This window comes from Fusarium keratoplasticum, chromosome 12 (assembly GCF_025433545.1).
Source record: "Fusarium keratoplasticum isolate Fu6.1 chromosome 12, whole genome shotgun sequence".
NCBI lineage: Eukaryota > Fungi > Ascomycota > Sordariomycetes > Hypocreales > Nectriaceae > Fusarium > Fusarium keratoplasticum.
In genome coordinates, this window is record NC_070540.1 from 1,361,845 (window position 1) to 1,382,096 (window position 20,252).

General features: G+C 49.3%; 6 protein-coding genes and 1 pseudogene across 7 annotated transcripts, besides 1 other annotated feature; 2 read left to right on the forward strand and 5 right to left on the reverse strand.

The window, feature by feature from the left end:
• Positions 1–24: 24 nt before the first annotated feature.
• NCS57_01406200 (Aldo-ket-red domain-containing protein) lies at positions 25–1,187 on the forward strand (the record flags this gene model as incomplete). Its single annotated transcript, XM_053063678.1, has 5 exons — positions 25–135; positions 185–622; positions 677–897; positions 955–1,101; positions 1,166–1,187. The coding sequence occupies exons 1-5, from the start codon at positions 94–96 to the stop codon at positions 1,185–1,187; spliced, it is 870 nt and encodes a 289-aa protein (XP_052907011.1). The 5' UTR covers positions 25–93.
• A 6,089-nt stretch (positions 1,188–7,276) lies between these two features.
• Positions 7,277–7,986, forward strand: NCS57_01406300 (uncharacterized protein; the record flags this gene model as incomplete). Its single annotated transcript, XM_053063679.1, has 3 exons — positions 7,277–7,409; positions 7,462–7,539; positions 7,595–7,986. 3 exons carry the CDS (start codon positions 7,277–7,279, stop codon positions 7,984–7,986), a joined length of 603 nt encoding a protein of 200 aa, XP_052907012.1.
• Positions 7,987–8,118: 132 nt separating this feature from the next.
• NCS57_01406400 (uncharacterized protein) lies at positions 8,119–9,039 on the reverse strand (the record flags this gene model as incomplete). Its single annotated transcript, XM_053063680.1, has 3 exons — positions 8,119–8,696; positions 8,756–8,836; positions 8,886–9,039. The coding sequence occupies 3 exons, from the start codon at positions 9,037–9,039 to the stop codon at positions 8,119–8,121; spliced, it is 813 nt and encodes a 270-aa protein (XP_052907013.1).
• Positions 9,040–10,122: 1,083 nt separating this feature from the next.
• Positions 10,123–11,560, reverse strand: NCS57_01406500 (uncharacterized protein; the record flags this gene model as incomplete). Its single annotated transcript, XM_053063681.1, has 2 exons — positions 10,123–11,450; positions 11,497–11,560. The coding sequence occupies 2 exons, from the start codon at positions 11,558–11,560 to the stop codon at positions 10,123–10,125; spliced, it is 1,392 nt and encodes a 463-aa protein (XP_052907014.1).
• Positions 11,561–12,385: 825 nt separating this feature from the next.
• On the reverse strand, positions 12,386–13,696 carry NCS57_01406600 (uncharacterized protein; the record flags this gene model as incomplete). Its single annotated transcript, XM_053063682.1, has 2 exons — positions 12,386–12,856; positions 13,241–13,696. The coding sequence occupies 2 exons, from the start codon at positions 13,694–13,696 to the stop codon at positions 12,386–12,388; spliced, it is 927 nt and encodes a 308-aa protein (XP_052907015.1).
• A 553-nt stretch (positions 13,697–14,249) lies between these two features.
• Positions 14,250–14,940, reverse strand: NCS57_01406700 (uncharacterized protein; the record flags this gene model as incomplete). Its single annotated transcript, XM_053063683.1, has 3 exons — positions 14,250–14,731; positions 14,790–14,859; positions 14,911–14,940. The coding sequence occupies 3 exons, from the start codon at positions 14,938–14,940 to the stop codon at positions 14,250–14,252; spliced, it is 582 nt and encodes a 193-aa protein (XP_052907016.1).
• A 1,537-nt stretch (positions 14,941–16,477) lies between these two features.
• Positions 16,478–17,978, reverse strand: NCS57_01406800 (annotated as a pseudogene). Its single transcript has 2 exons — positions 16,587–17,978; positions 16,478–16,534 (listed from the first exon to the last, which is right to left on the reverse strand).
• Positions 16,478–17,978: a sequence feature.
• Positions 17,979–20,252: the final 2,274 nt, after the last annotated feature.

The following is a 20,252-nucleotide window of genomic DNA, read 5'->3' on the forward strand; positions in this document are numbered from 1 at the left end:
TCGGACTTTGATCTCTTCTTGATAACGCGGCATTTCTCAGTGCAAAGACGTCCTCGGCACTTCAAGATATTAAGCGACTCGGATTCGAGAAAAATGGCATCATCAACTCCGTCCTTGTTGGCCTCCAAGGCTACGGTACCGCGAACCCCTCATGTTGTTGGCTGCGCGACTAACGACCCAGTAGCTGGCCAATGGCATCACGATTCCTCGTGTCCAGTTGGGCCTGTACATGATGTCAACCAAGGAAGCTACCGAGGCAGTCCGTCTAGGATTGTTGAGTGGCTACCGAGGCTTTGACTGCGCCCAAATGTATCGCAACGAGCGTCAAGCCGGCAAGGCCATCAGCGACTTCCTCGGAGGCAGCGAGAACACCACTGGCTTGAAGCGCGAGGACATTTTCTACACCTCCAAGCTTGCCAGCTGTGATGAATCGTATGACGTTGTTCGACGATCCATCAAGAAGTCTGTTGACGAGTCCGGCCTGGGCTACATTGACCTCTTCCTTCTACACAGTCCCTACGGCGGCAAACAAGCCAGGCTCACCAGCTGGAAGGCCCTCGAGGATGCTATCGACGCCGGCGAGATCCGGTCGGGCGGTGTCAGCAACTATGGTTCCGCTCATGTACGTACCTATGCTGCTTAGTGGTGCGCAAGCCGGATCGCTAACAATCATCAGATCGAGGAGCTGATGGCTTCGAACCCTCGCATCCCGCCTGTCATCAACCAGATCGAGGTTCACCCTTTCAACATCCAAAAGGACATCAGGGTCACCTGTGCCAAGCACAATATCACCATCGAGGCCTATGCTCCTCTCGCTCGCGCCATGCGCATGAGTGATCCCACCATCAACAGCCTCGCCAAGAAATACTCAGTCACACCAGCCCAGATCTTTGTCAAGTAAGAAGAGTTCATCAAAGACCCATGACTTCTGCCCTCAGTACTAACATGCCACAGGTGGGGTCTCCAGCACGGTTTCGTCACCCTGCCCAAGAGCACCAAGCAGGCCCGTATGCTTGAGAACGCCAGTATTGATGGTTTCGAGATCTCGGAAAGCGACATGGCCGTCTTGGACGCCCTTGATGAGCACTTGGTTACGGACTGGTAAGTTGCAACAAATTTATCCCCTGTGGTTCAAATGAGCTGTCGGGTCGCTAACCTTTGCTAGGGATCCTACTGATGCTCCGTAAATGTGGAATAATTTCGTGAGATGGGGGTGTCAAAAGTGCTTTTACAATAACAGCTCATATGCCATTCGAATCCCGACGCGCTCTGTTTCCTTTCTCGCCCACGGACCTGAGCAGTCGCTGCTTTAACCTGAGCTGTTCCTGGCCTCCATTGAAGTCCATCATGAGATTGTGGGTTAGACACTGTATTTCTTAGCATCAAAAACTGGTAGGCTCGTTCTTAGAGAGCTAGGCTGCATCGGAAGTCGGTCTTTCTACATGTCAAATTGACCAACAATTTGACATCGAACTTACCTCGATGCACGATGCTGTTGCTGAGTTGACAGATGCCAAGTTTGCTGGAACAAGCGGCGGACTTCTCTGCGATCCCTAGACAATGCACAATAACCGATTTACCAAAGTAAAGCCGCCTTGGTCCGCCTTGTATGCACCTGAATGTCACAGGGGCTCAGCTAGCAACCGGCACACTACGCCAGTCACCCACAGCCCCGGCGCCTTTCAGTCATAGGCTACTAACTGTGCAGAGGGTCCAGGCCTCGGCGATTTCCAAAACTAGAAGGAGGAGCCTTCTAGTTTCGATGCGAGCTTGAGTTGGTAATAAGTTATTGGATTGATTGGACGAGAGTTGTCGTGAATCACGGTGGTGGTGGCAGTCAATGACTTCGGCTGCCAACCACCGGCCTCCGCCTCAGGAATACGAGCTAACGCTTATTGGCGGCGGCTCAGCACTTGATACCTGGTTGTGATCCTGAGTGAAATGAATGGCTTCATGGAACTTTCACATCTAATGAGCAGGACATCTCAGACCGCTGGGTTCTATGCCTCCGCTGACATATGACCGGGATGCGAGGTACCATACGACAGTCAACGACCCATAGTAGCCTAAAGCTGGTCGAAAAAGCTCTCAAAGTCATTTAGACGTTTCTGTCAGTTGTCTCTAACCTTCTTAGTGGCTATAACGCTCATCGCATTGTTGCCCCTGATATGCGTGGTGGTGTGTAGAAACGCATCACCGTGCCTTACACCTACGCAACCCTTCAGTCTGACCGGACCCACCGTACTACTAGCCGGGGACAGCCACGCACGCCATGAATCCTTCTAGCATTCTCTAAGGGCGACACTCCTGTTACGATACCTTGTCGTCAGCTTGAGACGACTGCTGCCTTCGGACCAGTTGCTGATTTAAGGTGTCCGAAGCTCTTTACGATGTTACTTATGAAATCCTCATGGGTGTTACTCCAAGGAGTCATACTGGTGCATGCTGGCCAGTGGTGGTAAGACTCATTCAGGGGGGATGATCCTCCTTCAGGGCCTCGTCGAGCTGCAGTCATTGAGTGCTGAGGTGTATGTAGCCTCACCGAGAAAGAATGTCATTGCATTACGGGGGGGTGTAAGTCCCTAGGCCAAGGAACTATCGATGTGGAAAACTCAAGACTTCACACTTGCGGATCCACCGAAGAAAGCGGCAAGTGGACGTGCGCATGCGGCTGAATCTATGACAGGGCGGTCGCGGAAATACGAGCCGGGATACGCTACTGATTCAGCCGCATATGCAGGCGGGAAATGGCAGAAACATGGAAGCGTGGCTGGCTGAGAAGCCGAAAACAAGCTCATCACCTGTTACTCTCTGGGTGCTGGACGTTCTAGACTAGGCCGGTCTATCCCGCTTCACCATCTACAATTTTTCGCGTGAACTAGGCTGTTTATTGGATCGAAAAGTTTCTTGCAGCTGCCTCACAAGTGACGGTCTGATTGCCTGCCTTGGCAAATGGGGCGAACCAATCGGCGAGGTGCGTCACTGGGACGAGGATAGCGGCGGGTATTGATCGCATGATACGGTCCGCGGAATTCGCAGCAAGAACTCCTCAAGAAACGAGAATATCGGTCATAGCCTTGAGACAATACGGTGAAACACTTCGTATCACGAGACTACCACCTGCAGCCACAACAATCCGTCACTGGCTTCCACAGCTGATTTTGCCATCCGGACAATATTCCGGTGCTCATGACTGAAGCCACATTCCCTACGCGAGCTGGTGGCAACGCTTGTTGCCCGAAGATGAAAAACGTAGTGACCTGACATGCCAACTGTCCATAGTATGGAAAGAGTTGAAATTAATCGTCAGACCCTTGCGACCACCCAGTCTCTTCCCTAGCGATTGCGTGACTGACACACTCATCCATAAGCTGAGTGTCTCTAATTGAACCTGACGATGGTGTCTCGTCGATAGCTACCCTATGCCTGAGGGTGGTCATACTGCGCGTAGAGTACACTGCCTTCTCTCATCCGTGAAAACCTCGGAGCAATGGAGCGATGACTGTGATTCATAAGTACACGCTTATCGCAAGTCGATACTAGGTTACTTTTCCAAATGCCACAAATCTACTTGAAGTGGGAGTGAGTCTTTCCAGTTTGATTCTCCGATGATACGACATGCGTGTTAACTATCCGGGAAACAACCTCTTTTCGCACGTGAGTTGTCGGACAGTATCACCCACAGTGCCTGTATACTAGCTATTTGACTTTACAAGGGTACTTCATTTCAAATATTGTTTTTCCGTGTCGCTCACTGCTATACACGGGCACATTCACCCCATGTCTAAGTAGCAGCTACATGTGGTGACATATACTGAGTTCGGGCCTCAGAAACATCTCATACATGCTTTGGCAGATCCACAACTGTAGTAGAGGGCTAGTGGCCGTCAGTCATAGAAAGTGGACGAACCCGAATCTACAGCGAAGATCGTTGGCTGAGTATTGTCACTCACTTGGAATACAAACACAACGAGGATCGTCTCATTTGTACCTTGATCCATCATTATGCGACCGACGGCCTCATTTCATACAGATATACAATTGCACAACTGAATTGTTGCCAGTTTGGCCCCAGCCTTGATCCATATAGAGTGCCTGTCTACTCTGAGCAATTTTAGGCTAACTCAATCCACGCAGGTAGAGATCTTCGGGCTCTAATTGATCCAAAACCGGGAACGGGCCCCGTTCCCGACTAGAATACTTGAGCAGGCAGAGAATTCCGGGGTGAGTGGGAGCTCCTGCGAGTCCGCAAACCATTGGATGATCTGCTGCGCCCTTGTGATGTGCTGCCGGTCGCGATGTCGTTGGACGCGGAGACGCGTTCGTTCACGTGGCGACACGGCGGGGTCTATTTGGGGACTGGCAAGTCAAGCCTGGTGCTCGTCATCTCGTACGAAGAGGGTCGACTCCGCGGCACCGACTGCCAATGTAGTGCGTAAGAAAACGGTAGGTAAGCCAAAGTTATTTCTAGCTATTTCAAATCCTGTTTGACATTTAAAATTTTTTAAAAACATCCTCTTAAAGTGGAAATTAGCTTGCGACACTCGCTTGTCTGTAATGCCCTCTTATTATTCATGTTATGAAATTTAAATTTAATAACCTACTTTGTCTCCCCAGTCTCCTCAGCTATGGCATCGTTCCGAGCATTAAGGTACGACGTGCGTGCTAAAGCTTGGAATGCTTTAATACAGATTTCCACGTTCGACATCTTTGTCCCCTGATTTATGCCAAGCCAGTTTGCCAACGCGATAGCGTTAATCCACCAGACCATTTCCACGTCATATACAACATAGCTAGTTACCGGTTGATTAGCTATCTACAAGAGCTGATATATAAAGCTTGATCACTTACTATGCTTCAGAGTTGGTTTGCCTGGCATAGTTGGCTAGTAGGATGTTCTGATAATCCAGAACCTTAAACCTGCCAATGCTCCTCTTACTTCTGGAATTGTGGTTAGCTATGTGCTATTTGATATATTCTGTAGCCCTTACTCATAAAGAAAGTCGGCATAAATAGATTGGCCTTCTCTTTTCGCGACTTTAGCTGGTTGGTATTGGTATTAGCATGGAGACCTGGGATAGTTGAATTATGCGCAAACCTTGGAACAGCACAGTGTATTGATTTGTCGTCTGGTTGCTATTGACCTTAACTCCGAAGTCGCAACCATTTGTGTTTTCGTTATTGACCCATTCCTAGGTAACTGTAAGCACATGCTGCTGTCAATGTTCCCTGGGCTATTCGTATCGAGATGTATAGCGATAACTATTCTTCGCGCTCAATATCACCTGCAGGCTGGAGACCACTTACAAAGAATGCGTCTTTCCCATATGCACTGGCCACCCTCTGAGCTTGCGTCATAAAGGTATCAGTGAGCCCCACCTCCATCATCAATCGTTTTGTGAAAACTTGACGGAATTGTTGGTAGGCAATCTGAACAGCATCTGACCCCCTTGAAAATATTTGGTTGAGCTCCGCGGGGGAGTCCACAGGAATGAACGGCATCTTGAATATCGGCCGTAGAAGGAGGAGCTTGATGGAAGAAGTAGGTTGGAAGCAGGCTAGTGGATTGGAAAATGTGAGGTTTATGAGAACGGAATTTAAGTGGTGATTCACATGGATCTTATATAAGTGAGGGGATAAGGACTTCCAGACAACACATCACGGACAAGATAATCTAGGCCTTAGTTATCACATTGGAAGATGGGAAATGCTGCGATGGAACGCTAAAAACTACCAACATCAGCTACACCAAGTAACACGGAGACAATTCTATCGCAAAAGCTCTCACTGAGGAGATGGTCGGTCTAGACCGCACGGGAGCCTGGCTTGGCACTGTAGGTTTCAGTCGTAAAGCCTGTCGTGTAACAATGGCTACTCAGTAGGTCAAATCAAAGGCCCCCACCTCGTCCCCTGGAGAGGTGGTTACAAAGCCCGTAACCTCCGAGACATGGCTTGTTTTTCTGAGCTGATTATGGGGCGATATTGCCGCGGAGAACTTCCTCCACAATCTGTGTCAAAGCTTCCAGGCCGGAGCTGTTCTGGCGGTCCGAAACCTTATGCATCCATATCTGTTGAAAGCTCTAAGACATGGCTTATTTTTCTGAGCTGACTATGGGGCAATATTGCCGCGGAGAACTTCCTCCATGATTTGAGTTAAGGCTTCCAGGCCAGAGCTGTTCCGGCGGGTGGGCCACCACTAAGCGTGCATAGCGCCGAGGTACCTGTCCTTAATTGGCCCAAAGAAATCACAACCAGACGCAGCAATTCATTGTATTGATGCACAAAGCTAAACTCATCACAAGTTGGCGGCAAATATATGTGACAGTGGTCGTGTTGAAGTGGTCTGATAATCATATAGCTAGTCTTGTCGTAAACCTGCTCACAGAATTCCCCATGACCGGACCCTTGAAGCTACAATTGTCCCCTTTTCAATTACAACGTAACAGATAAGTCGAAGGCTGAGAAACTGTGACAATTATGTTGTATATACACTCGATGTTTAATTAAACGTAGTACATGATTGGATACATCGTTTTCCTCGCCAATACTTTGTTATTAGATACCCCATCGCACTTCGTCATGAAGTGCCAAGACCAGCGGCGACCTTTGCCCAACCTTGGCGCATCTCTTCTGTCTTAGCCTTTGCGTCAGTAACAAGCTGAAAATGCAACGTTGTATCCAGCTACACTCATCACATACTTCAGATAGAGATGATTAGTTTCCAGTTTGTCCCGTGTCGCCTCGGGTATCTCCGAATAGGAGAATATGTGACGTGGCTTGCATGCAATGAACATTTGATCCCTCTTGGCCGGCCTTTGCCTTCCGACATATGATAAACATTTGTTGAAGACATGCAAAGTGATCCCTCGCTTGCCGTTTTCAACCAAGTTAACGAGAAGAATGGCCTAGACCTCTCTAGCTTGTGAGGAGCTGAACTGAGGTTGTAAAATATGGGCTCTTTGCAGGTAGAAACAAGACTATTGAATGCTCATGCAAGTCTCCTTCACATCCCAAAGTGTCCAGACGCTTCCATTGTCTCAGCTCCCCTCTAGAAATGGTGATTTACGATGTTCGATTGGTCTCTTAGCCACAGACGATGCACCGCGATCGAGATTGATATGGTTTTAGCACAGCCCGGAAGTATCAAGGAGGCATCACCCAGGTACAAATAGATGCTTTACTCCCCTATTTCCACTAAGGTTCTTCAACAACCAAGCAACCAACAAGAACATATCAATCATTTATCTATTCTTCCTCAACTTCCACATCAGACACAATGGGCAGCAAGGAGATCAAAATCAAGTTTACCAAGGAGCAGATTGAGAAGTACAATACGCAGGGCTTCAAACTCTGCTTCAGTGCTGGTGTTGGTGCCGAACCTGCCTTCAATGTGGTTGCCTACGCGGACAGCAAGTGACTTACTTTAAGAATCTTTCGAATATTAAACTGACATTTCAATAGCAATTGCTGGCAATGTCACCATCTCATGGGTGGACCGGTTCAAGATTGCCGCCACCAAGGACAAATTCTCAAATGGAGGTATGAGGTTCTCTTGAGCCCTGTATTTTTGCCATTTAACTGACAATCTCTATAGTCAAGTTCAACATTTCTACCAACCCCACAGGTATCAAGTTCGGCGAGGTCTACACTCTCCCTGCCACTTGGGTCGATGGTACTATTTCATCTGAAAAACTCCCCGAGAATTCTTTCAAGTTCCTGAACGACACTGCTAGTGAGGCCTCTGCAGTTATCTTCAAGACCATCAATGGCAAAGATTTGCCTTTCTACATCAGTTCCTCGCCCGTTGATTCCAAGGGCAACGAAGTCATGTCCCCCAAGTCTATCGTTGCTCTCTGGTTCCAGAAGAACGCCGAGACTGGAACTATGGTGTCGGTCATCAAAGGGGACCTCTCCATCTTTGATTTCTCTGCCCGGGATGGCATTGACTTGAGGTGGGACGGGGCTCACTTTGTTGAGCCCAAATAAAGGGCCCAGGACGAGCCTCGTCTGTTTTAGTAAGGACGATTAGGCCAGATTCAATATTGTGTTTATTGAGGTTGAGCAAAGGGTAATATAGTTTAAATACGATCTTTCCATCAAACACTTTCGCCGTGAAGATCAATACTTCGGTTCATTTTGCGTCGCTCCCTGCCGGCTGTTCTCCTCCATAGGTATAGATTCAAATGTATCCTCTAATCTCGGAACAGGTTGTCTCGCCATGAGGAAGAGTAAGGACTCGTTCTTCTTGGCTTCAACATCAGGCGAGAGTTGAGGTCTACTATCTTTGTACACCAACTTGATCTTCGTGAACTGGGTAGACTGATTGCCGTAGTCATAGACGATTGGAAGGTGCTCCAAAAGCTTGAAATTGAACCCATGGCGTCTTTCCAATATGTTCTTCTTGACAAAAAAGAACAGTAAAGTTTTCGTGGGTGTGATGGCACCAGTTTTACCAAGGTCGAGTGGCTCTTCGCCTTCACTGGCGATGAAAGCCGGCGTGGAATTATCAGCCGCGAGCTCCTCCAGGTCCAGAGCTAAGTTGAGAACGATAGAGCACTTGAGTTCTATTCTGTACCCAAAAGAATCCTTCCCGAGAGTGTCTGGGCCTTTTCTGACTTCTGTATGCTGAAAGTCCGTTACTATAAACTCTTGACCTCCGACGATGGGCGTGGCTTCCATGGCTTTATTGACCATCTCTTTCAATTCAGCAATATGTCAGTCATGTTGAAATGTCCAGTCTGCTTAGGGCACTCACTACCATGCCGATGCCCTCTCTTGCTGGCGGTAATATAATATTTTTCATCCCAGGCGATTGTCTCTACAGGAGAATCCATAGCTGAATTTATTGTTAGCAACCCATTGCTGTTTGGGCTGGGTATACAGACGCGATATCCATCCTACTATGTTGTAGATGGGATCATTTGAGCCGTCCCAAAGAAACCCCCAAGCACAGCATAGATCGTGGCTTTTCCCTTTGACCTCAAGTAGCTTTTGATCAAGTGCTATTTGCACGCTATATCTTGAAGGCGGTTTATCCATATCGCACAAAGCTGACTGAAGGAATGTTGGCCCGGGGGAGTTTACTTCGATGTATAGTCGATTGAATTGCTACACAACCTGACTCTCGTTTTTGGCTGTCTCGACGTCCGAAATCTGGGAGAGACCAAATGAAAAGTTTTTATGACGTGGAATCGAACGAGAAATGCAAGGGAGCAAAGTGCTTGAGCGGGGTTATGTCAGGAGGTGGAAATAGTCAAGCTCGTCTCGCCTTGGCCACTTTTACCAATGGGCTATGCCATGCTCCTTCCCTCTTCTTCCTTACAGAGACTAGCCTCCATGAGATCCTTGCAAGCCGAAAATTAGCTGCACTATTGACGCAGGTATGTATCACCCAGCCGTCCCGAATACGACGTGGCGGGGGCCCTCATGGCAGTCAGATCTCAAATTGGCGAGGTATCCTGACCTTTTTCCACTTTCCGTTCCTCGCATAAGGTGTGTCTTGCCGCCTCGCCCCCTGCTCAACGCTGAATCAAGGAGAGGTCGGCAGCGTCCAAGGCTCGGGCGGCATACGGATAGTGCCTAGTTGGCTGCAGGCCTAGGACCTGAACAGCCTTGGCCCCGTCACTTCCCTTTTGGCGCTGATTGAGAACATGCATGCATTTCGTCTTTCGTCTATCTCCGACACCCCTGTATAACCAAGTGCAGCATTACCCGATCTTGGTATTGGTTTACAACGATTTGGGGGGTTCACCGACGTATTATATTTATTTCCCGAGCGCCGCCTGATCAATAACTTCGCCCACAACTTGATGCCCCAGCTGGGGATGCAAGCCCCAGAAAGGAGAATCCCGAGAAAAGACTCACCCGGTGTTGGGCACAGGTCAATACCCGAGCCAGATCGAAGACGCCCCCAAGAGGCACCAGTGCGGCGAACCGGAGGTACAGAGTCGCTACACACTCGGACACTCCACAGACATCTCAGAACAGTCGACCTGGGCCTTCGACCCGGGCTACTTGAAGACTAAGCGAGAAGCATCCGTGGAGCGCTTGAGATACATCGTCGATAAAGAGCCCACGACTGTCTGGTCAATGAAACTACCCCCGAACCATATCATTCCTTGGCTAAGCTGAATCCTTGGGCGTTGTTTGACCTTCCTCGCTGTCACCCTGCGGCTCAGCATCAAGCTGGTCGTTGCCTGTTCCCAGCTTCTTGATGACCAGCCAAGCTGGGAACAAAGACAGTCCCCAAAGTCCAAAGTTGAGATATGTACTGCCAACTGTCGCAAAGATGGGCAAAGCGTTAAGTCCGTAGCTGAGAGCTTGCCATGCCGATTCCGTTCCTCTCAGAAGTGCCGAAAGTCGAACAGTCTCCTGTGGGCTCGTCGATATCTGGCCAATGATGAAGAAAGCGAAGTTGTAGTTGAGCTGGAAGCCAGAAACCAGAAAGATGAAAACGCCAAACGCGCGGCCGAATCCAGGATCGCTCCAGTCGTAGATTGGCTGCTCCTTGCGGTACTTGGTTACGTTGACGGTCAACCATATCCACCACGCGCCTTGCAACGTCATGATGGTGATGTACGCCCATCGAGCGCGCTTCTTGAGGGCGACGTGATTTTGGTCCAGCCAAACGCCGAGCAAGTTCCCGGCAATGACGGCCACGACACCAGACACGAACGATCCAAGCGCTCTGGCGCGCACGCTGAACCACAGGGCGATATAGGTGAAGAAGACAGACTCGGAGTACACGCCTTGTCCAATCCATAGGACAAGCAAGAGAAATTCCTTCTTGAGAAAAGTTCTAGTTGTTGCCTTGAACTCCTGCCATGGTTGGTCAAATATTGTCAGGTCAACGGCCTTGCCGTCTGAACGTTGAACTTTGGAAGGACGATTGAGCAACAAGGCTGCGAAAGGACCCAAAGCTTGAAGAGCGATGAATACAAGGTAAACCTTGTACGAGACCTTTCCAGCTTCGTTCCGGTCCGCATTGAGGCCGAGGTTGATCGCACCACCTAGGATCTGGCCAACTCGTGTCCAAGACAGCCAGTAAGCCACAAGCCGTCCTCTGTTCCGCGGCTCGGGATATGAAATTCCAATAGCAGCTTCGGAAGCCCAGAAAATTCCAGCTGAAACACCGCAACACGCCGCGCCAAAGATGACAAGCCACTCGACGCCATACCGATTGTTGAGATAAAGACCAGCGCTGTATGGGGCGAAGCCGATGGTGCCGATGATAAGGGCGCCTTTGATGCCGACATATTTGACGATTCCGCTGGTAAACCAACAAGATATGATCATCAAGCAAAAGGTAAGGGCGTTGCCGGTGTTGACGAGATAAGGCTTCTGAGCGCCGCCCGCGCCCAACGAGTTCATGGCACCCCACAAGCCTGGCGCCGCAAAGCTGCAGATTCCAAGGATGGTTGCATTATAAAACGGTGTGCGATACCATTTCACTGCTCTCGTTAGAATGCGGCATCGAGATTTGAGGCGCGAACTCACCAGCCTGTTTGGGGGTTTCGGCGGTGCTGGTTTCACCAGGCGCCTTGATCTCTGAGTCGGACATGGCTGTGCAATCCAGCGATATTCTGTCCGAAATCGCTTGAGAGTTTTGAAAAGGTCCTTAAAATTGTGATCAAGGTGAGCTGTGGTGACTAAATAGGTAGGTTGATTGCGTAGTGTCAATCACACCACTGAACCCCGGACATGAGGAATATGCCCAGAGCGAACGTGCAACATTGGCACTGGATTGATCATCAATCGCAGCCGAGGTTCCCCTAAAGCACCGAAGCCTAAATTGTAAGCTAGAACGAATTGGACTATTACAGCCGTTGTGGTGGGTAAATATTCTGTGCCTAAAACAACGACCAAGGCAGCCAGGGCCAAGAGTGCTCGGCATGTGTTCATGTCATACAAGACGAGAGGGAATTGTATGTCCTTGCGTCATTTCGGACCAAATCATCGCCATGAAAAGCTCAATCAACCGCCCCCCAAATCGCTAACTCCCACCCGTCGTCCATCATGTTGGTAGGAGAAGGTTGAAGAGACCAATGACCCTCGTGCCCCATACTTGCACACATCTGCCAGCATTTCTAGATTTGCTTTCTCCAATTTTTAAGTAGACTTGCATGGCTTAGGTACGTTGAAACACTTAGAATGGCTTAGTTTTCTCTTCATTGTTATTATCTGCAATCATGACAAGAAGCCATCAGCCACAATAGCAAAAGACACAGTGATCAGTACATGACGACATAAAAGCCCAATGCCATAAAACACCATAGCTTATTATCCCTTCATTTTAAGCGAGGAAGTATTGGCATACTGTTGCTGATCCGGCCTATCCATTATTGTCTTCAATGACGGCCCGACTAACCGTCCTTCCTCATCAAGGTCATAGATCCTCTATTAGATCCAATAGTTCCCTCAGCCACTCCGTATATACGGCGAGATTGACTAGCAAGGACTCGTGAATACCGAGATTTCCGCCTTTCGATAGCCTATTTGCCAGTTCCTTGAGTCCTATCTGCCACTGATCGAGATATTTGAGTCGGCCTTCTTGGCTTTCCGTTCGCCTGACCAGGCTATTGTGGAAGTAGACGAGGGAGACTCGCATTTTATCGTCGAGGGCGTCCAGAAGATTGACGAGAAGAAAAGTGCTGACCAGAAGAGTAGTGTCCAGTAGGTTGCGCAACAGTGCTGGCCAGAAGACTGATGTCCAGATGATTGGCGAGTAGAAGAGTGATGTCCAGCAGAAGAACGATGTCGAAGGGCAGAGGCTCGTGCCCAGGGAGATTCGCATCTCATCATCGAACCTCGTCAAGATCTCTTGGGGCTCTGCAAAGAGAGCATTACCCGGGCCGACCTGCAAAATCGTGACGAATGTCATCAATTATGGGCATCGACCTTAGCCTTCGAATCCCAACTTGACGAGGCGTCTTCTTTCCCATGCATCGTACTCGTCAGGTGAAAGATACTCATGGCTAGGGTAAATCTCTTGCAATTCCACGCTTTCCCAGAAATGCTTCTCGCCAACACAGAGAGGGCATAGGCCACGCAATATATCATCATCCCACATGTAAACCGAGAGGTCAAGATATCGACAAAGCAGACGTCCCTCGTCACCACGGACATGCAGCTTTCGACTACCCCTGCAGAGCCCGCAGTCGCCAGCCTCTACACACCAGATGACGTCCCGGACTTTGACGTTGGCAAATAATGTCGGTATCCTGGACGCAAGGCAGCTCACTGGGAGTCCTATGAAGGTGGCCCCCGGGGTTGATGGATCGCCAAACGGGTTCTTAGCTTCCGAGAGCTGAAGGTGCGGTCGCTTGAGATAGTGATTGTACAGCCTCTCTAGATCCCAGTGCTTCAACAAGCCAAACTGTGGTCTGCTCAAGGGCTCACAAAACAAGGTGGGTATCCCGTCGATATTCACTCCCAAAGCACGCGGTATCACCAGGTCGCAGGTTCCCCGTCTATCAAGACCCCTGAAACGCGGTTTGGGAATAGGCTGGGCGAATTCGAGTATCGTAAGCCACAGCTCGAAGGGGAGCTGATTGTGACCCTCCTTCGAGGTGATGTGTCGTGGAGAAAGGCGGACTAGGAAATCAACATAGGCAACGCCCATGGAATTTCGGTCGAGAATCAAGACAGGTGGTAGCCCTATGAGCTGGTTGAGTGTGTCGAGAGTGACAGGAATCATGGTGTTGGGTTATTGGTGGTTGTCTTGAGACAGGTGTGAGCTGAGAAAGAGGGAGAGCGAGTGTGTGTGTGTGTGTGTGTGTGTGTGGAATAAAATAAACTAGATCGAAATATGACCTCTCAAGAGCCATTATATAGCCAACGATTCAATAAATTACTACGTGAAAAAATGGAAATACTGCTGTCTTGCTCTTGATGGACACCGAAAGCTTATGAAGACTAAAACTTGACATTGCAAACTTTCGCGATGCCAAGGGGGAAGGATCTGACAGTCCCAACTCTGTAGTGATGAAGTTTATAAACCAATAGTGTATGAGAACATCTATTGGGATCTATGATCACTTGCGAGGAGAAGGCAATGAGCAGGTGGAGGGTTAAAATTCATGAGGCGTGGATAAGGACCAGGTGAGCTATAGGTTTATAGTTGCTTCAAAGATAAAAGGCCCGGTTGATGAGTAACTAAATTTTCCCATACGTCTCTCAAAACTATATCTTGCTAGTAATTCGACTAAATCGATGCATATTTCCCCATCCTCACATAAGTACACCGTCCATCAGACGACCTCGATGACATGCTCTCCCTCTCCACAAGGCCTTTCGAACCCTTCATAGTATGAGTCGAAGGTTTCCCTACCTACATCAAATGCCGAATCTCCCGTTCTATCGACCAAATCCTGACCATCTCTCTGGGCCTTCCGCAAGGTGATGCGTTTCCAGAGGAGTTCCTTGTCAGCATCCAAGAAAACCAGAACCCATCGGCCGCCGAACTTTTCTATAACAGCCTTGAATTCGTCTCTATACTGTTTGTTCCAGAAGGATAGGTCGAGTACAATGTCCTTCGTCTTATCCTCAAGCCGACGCTTCAGCTCGGCGATCAAGATTTCTTGTGCTTCATCCTGATATTCTTGGTACTTTTCTTGAGCGTAGTCGATGCCATAGAGTCCATGATTCTTGAAAATGATTTCATCAACAGAGAGCCGTACAAAGTTGGGGAAAAGGCTAATTATCTGCTTCGCCAAAGTTGACTTTCCGGCACCTGATAGTCATGGAGGTCAGCAGACATGACCGGTATGGCAGACAACCGATGTCCTCACCTGAGATTCCACAAGTCATCACGACGAGTGGCCTGCAATCATCTTCCGTCCGAACCAGCTTATCCAGAACCTAAATTTCGAGTGAGTAGGATTTCTATCAGGATATTCCCACAGGTCTAACCGGACGAAGATCAAACGGCTGAGCCGCCATTCTTGGACAAAGATGTTTAGGTTCAGGAAGTATAAGGCGAAGCGATTAAGGGCAGGCAGTTACTGCGCCAGTTACGTCCTCGCTTCTCCGAGAGATAAGAAATGTGATGAAAGACGCAAACATTGAGGCGGGCGGTCGCGTTGTGCCTGTTAAAGCTTCGGTGAGACAGGCTCTGAGTCACGGTTTGAGTTCCGAACCTGGATGAAGAGTCATTGCTTTCTGTCAGCTACTGTGCCGATCAGGAACAACAGGCACCAGCCCACGAGAACATGGATTTGATACGGGAGCAAATCCAAGGCTTCCCTTTATTCACGGGATTACCCGCCGTTGGCAAGCTCTTCAGAAGTCAAGCGAGGATGCCGCATCAGAGGCCCTTCCCGAGACGTCCGATTCGGCAGTTCTCACAACACTGCAATGACCCTTTGGCAGCCTCCAATCACCATTCACGCTATTCAATCGGAGGGTTACAATCCTTTCAAATGCTAAACCGTGAGTTGCTGAATCCAGCTGAAGGAGGGTAGCTTACCCCGCGTTCTGACGTTGATGGCTACCCGACGGTTGAAGATGGCTCCCCTCTTGTCCTCAAATAGGAAACCCGGGTGAAGAGCAAAGCTGACAAACAACCTTCTCCTCATTTACAAATGACGAAAGGTCACGAGGTTGAAGTGGTCGAGGGGTGATAAAGATGCGGGATCCCCTCATCTGTCAAAGTGACGTTGGAAGTCTTTGATCATCAGCACAGCTTGAACTACTCTGCATTCCATCACCAGAATCACGCCAAATCATCAGCAAAGAAACATGGCACCATCAAAGGCATCGGAACGAGCCAAGGCCAAGCTCCAGGCTGTGCTCGACAACCCCAACAGAAATGACGCCAGCGGTAGGCATACCCCCGTCCACTTCCAACAGACAAAGACTGACATGTGCACCAACAGGCTACAAACAGAGAGTCATGACGACCAAGAATCCCATGGGATCCGGTGACGTAAACATGGTCACTCGACGAGACAGCAACACCCGACGCATGAGCACGACCAGCGAAGGTTCGGCCGGCGAGGTTCAACGAAGATGGAGCATGGTCAAGAATTGGATCAATCGCCCTGCCTATTAAGACAAATACAATTACATGATTTTAGTGGCAGAATGGGATGGCCAAGATTGTATATTCTATCCCCATCGGTCGGAACAGTGCTTGAAGTTATCATTTTGGGAGTAATACTTAGTGCGCTCTGAGACAGGATCCAATTGTTCAACTACACATAGTCCGTTACATTTACTAATAACGACTTTCTCATTAATTCAATGTTTGCGAACCAATTGTAGCATGAATTTCAATATCCTGACATGGCGATCTATTGTCTGTTGCTGCGCATCACGTTTTGGCCGCCCCGATGTTGAAATAGTAAACATGTCTTTCTTGTAAACATTATTAGCCAAGCCTCTAATCATAGCTGGCTGGGGCCTATTGAAGGCCTCTCTGATCTACTTTTAAATATTACGAAACAGTGCAATTGCCCACTAAACATACGCCTTCCTTCTAACTAGAACGGCAGGTGAATGGGGCGTGAGCAGAGCCATCGGACGTGATTTTGATCTGTGTCAAGATTAGCATCGAGAAGTGCCTTGGTTGGAAGCGGGTTACTCACAATATCCTCAATCGTAGCATACGTTCCGGCGACAAGAGTGACAGCGCCGATAACAAAGGCAAGAATGCTACCGAGACTCATATAGATGTTCTTCTTGGAATACCACTTGCCCTCGCGGAGCAACATGAACCACATGACGGCTGGGATCCAGAACGAAAAACCGGACACGAAGAGGGCCGAAGCGAGGGAGAGAAGGTCGGAAAAGATGGGGATAGCCTCAGCGATGATCCAAGCGACGATGGTGAAGATGGTGACAAGCACGATCCAGCTGGCCCAACCCTTGGGAGTGTTGATGTATCGGAGAATCGAGTCCTTGAACATTCGTCCGTGGATGTATCGCAGAGCAACCGTTGAGTTGATCGAACCCGAAATGAAGATGACGGGCAAGGCGACTCCGAAAGCGATCTTCGAAATAAGAGGACCGGCCGAAAGAAGAGCAGGCGATTGAACTGAGGGACCGATGAAGGCGTAGCAGAGCGCTCCGGTCAAGGTGTAGATGCAGATCTGCATGAAGCAGGATGCGTAGATGGACTTCATGTAATCGGTGGGCGTGTGCATCTCGTCCATGAAGGAGAATTGACCAATGGCAAAACTGAAGGCGAAAATGATGTTGCTCACGGCGACGAAAGCCTCAGAGAAGCTGAGATCCTCCTTGGGCCAGGCTGACCACCCCACGCCGGAGAGGCCACCAGGTGAGTCGCTGGCCTGGATACCGGTCGCGATAACGGTGATACCAATAGCGGCGATAATAGAGACGAAATCGATGTAACCAAGGATCGCGACCTCGGTGAAGCTGGGAGGAATGGCGAGGATCAGAAGGACGATAGCTGAGACGGCCGAGAAGACGATGGAACAGACGCGACCGTCGGCGATGTCGATCAGGGCAATGCTACCAGTCAGGGCGTGAGATCCGACAACCATGACAAGCTCGAGAACCAGGGCAGCACCGAAAACCTCGTAGCCGAAGCGACCAAACAAAAGTCGTCCGGCATCGGCATAATGCGACACATTGGGATACCGAAGCTTGACCTGGCCGACGATATAACTGGTGAAGATGGACACGAGGCCGAGCGAGATGGTCAAGAAGACGCCGGGGAACATTCCGAGGGTGTGGTAGGCGCCTGGCAGACTGAGGGCACCGAGGGCGACGGCCTCGACGATAGTGACGATGGCCAATCGCTTCCAGCCCAGACGATGGAAGTGGGCATTTCCTTGGGCAGCGAGCTGCTTGTGTTGCGAGACTTCGACGTCGTCAGGAGCATTGCCGACAAGATTGTCGTCAATCATATTGGATACTGGCTTAGATTTGTCGTTTGTCATCTTGATCGAGTATTGATGATGGTGATGAGTGTGGGTGGGAGGAAAGATGGAGATCGAGAGGTTGAGAGGAGGCACTTGAAGGCAGGCACCCTCTACTTAAGAGATAAACAGGAGGAACGATCGACGCTGAAACAAACTCAACGACCCCAGAGAGAGATTTTATCTAGAATTAAAGTACGATTCTGCAGCGGGTGGCGGCTAGACCTGCTTTTCGACGGTTAATCGGCCGGCTTCACGACACGACACGACACGACAAAACAAAGGGCGCGTGGTCGGGGAACCCGGGCTCCACACGGACGACGATGAAAAACGTAACGGAGTCAACTCGGAGTCGGGGGTGTCATTGCATCTCCATGGGGTCATGTCCTTCCTGGGGGATGCCCTGTCCTTTGATGAGGGTCTTTTTTATCCATTCAAACTCGTAATTGTCAGTATCCAACCGTTATCGAACAGCTGAAATAACCAGTATCGCCTCTTCGTAACCAATACCGCACGTGTCGTTACCCGTCCCGAAATTCTCGCAAAAGGCCCGAAGGCAAGGCGTTCAAGAGCCGCATCGGCGTGGCGTAGCGTAGCGTATGGAACATTCTCAGCATGGCGCTTGACCACATGGCGTAAAGCGCTGGAAGCTCGTCCGTCAGAGTTTTTGCATCCGCTTGACTAGGGTCTTATTGCCGGTCTGCCTTTTCTTACGTCGTCGAAACTGCCGGATTGGCCAAGAGTCATGCGCCCTACGGGTCTGGTTTTTAATGGAAATTCATTGAGACGCTCGCTGTGGATCTGATCATGTCATGTTTTCCTAACAGGAATTCAAGGGTGCCCTTTTTTTTTCGCTCCGCTCACCGGCCCCAGATGATTGCCAGGCAGCGAGATTACTCTGTTTCGAGATTGAGATCAAATGGATCGATGAGAGAGAACATCAGGTCTGTTGTACAAACTTTGACAAGATAAAAGGCGTTGAATCTGCTGTTGTTATGACCGTTGGCTGTCATGCCGGCTAAGCGGCAGGCCGACATCTCGTGAGCGACGGTCCGTCCGAAAAAGCACCTCACAAAGATTTCGTGCCTTGGGGAGAGAAACTTTGTTCCCCAACAATCGCTTATCTGCGGGGTTTATGGAATGAATTTACTAATGCAAATGAGTTTGATAACTGGGTCATTTGACTGATCTCTGGGGACATCAGGAGACGTCTTTACGTGATGGTTATTAACCTCGTGCTTTGCTCTATCCTCTATATATAGAAAATGACTCTTTCCGAAGCCCGTTACTCTACACAATTCATCAGCATCTTCTCTCGTGATCGAGTTCAACGGCCTTCCTAGCAATATCATTGTTCTAGCCATCATCTCGTCGCGCGTGACAGAGTAACGCACGCACCTAGCGCAAAGACCTCATTGTCGGCGCGAAGAGTCAATTATTAGGCTCTTATTGGGTTTTCCATCGCGTATGATCACCTAGCGTTGGCCTTTTGACTGGAGGAACGATAAAATACGCTCACGAGTCCCGGCTCTCGTCCTCGACGATGTTGAGAAGGCAATTAGCATTCGATCTACAATCGGTGCTCAAACAGCGCGTGCATATACATCCGCTGGCTATTCCAGAACTAGAGTATTCAGCGAATCATAATAATATAGACTCATGTCTTGGCGGTCTATGACAATTCCGATTCGTCTGACAACTATTGGCTACTAGCTACTCCCTTTCTTCTGGTATCAAACAGCACCTATAAAGATATATAAGCGAACCTAGCAGCACGAGCACGTCTTGGGAGGGTTCTCTCGAATAATTCGCCTTCAGTGGTCCGCTGGGCCAACACGGGACCGACCCTAGCAACCACCCGAGAAAGAACCCAGTTCTCACATCCGCTTTGGAATAATGCCGTTCTCACGATTAAGCGAACCATGTCCTAAAAGGCTAAGTCATGTAACAATCTGTTATATCTTTTTACGCCGCAGGGCCGGGAACCCGATCTTATGCCTCGTTCACTGCTGTTCAACACCCCCTCACTGAAGAACAGAGGCCACTGGAAAGGAATTTTCTCACAGCTTGAATGCCACCAGCAAGCAACATACTCCCATGAACCTAGCCTTAGGTTGATTCTGGCGTAAAAGAGCAAATATTGGCCTGGTTTGTGTTCAATGGCATCTTTCGTTGAACTTGGAAAGTGCGCACGCATCAAACCCATGACCATCATCATCCTCCAGCCTAATCATTGCGTAGAACAATAGACCTGAACGGCTCTCTTCGTCATTAGCTTCTCTCATAGTACTTACCCCGCAAGTCCTTTGTTCCAGGTGGAGGATATTTAAATGCCTTCCCTTCTGCCTCTCCAAATAGATGAATCTC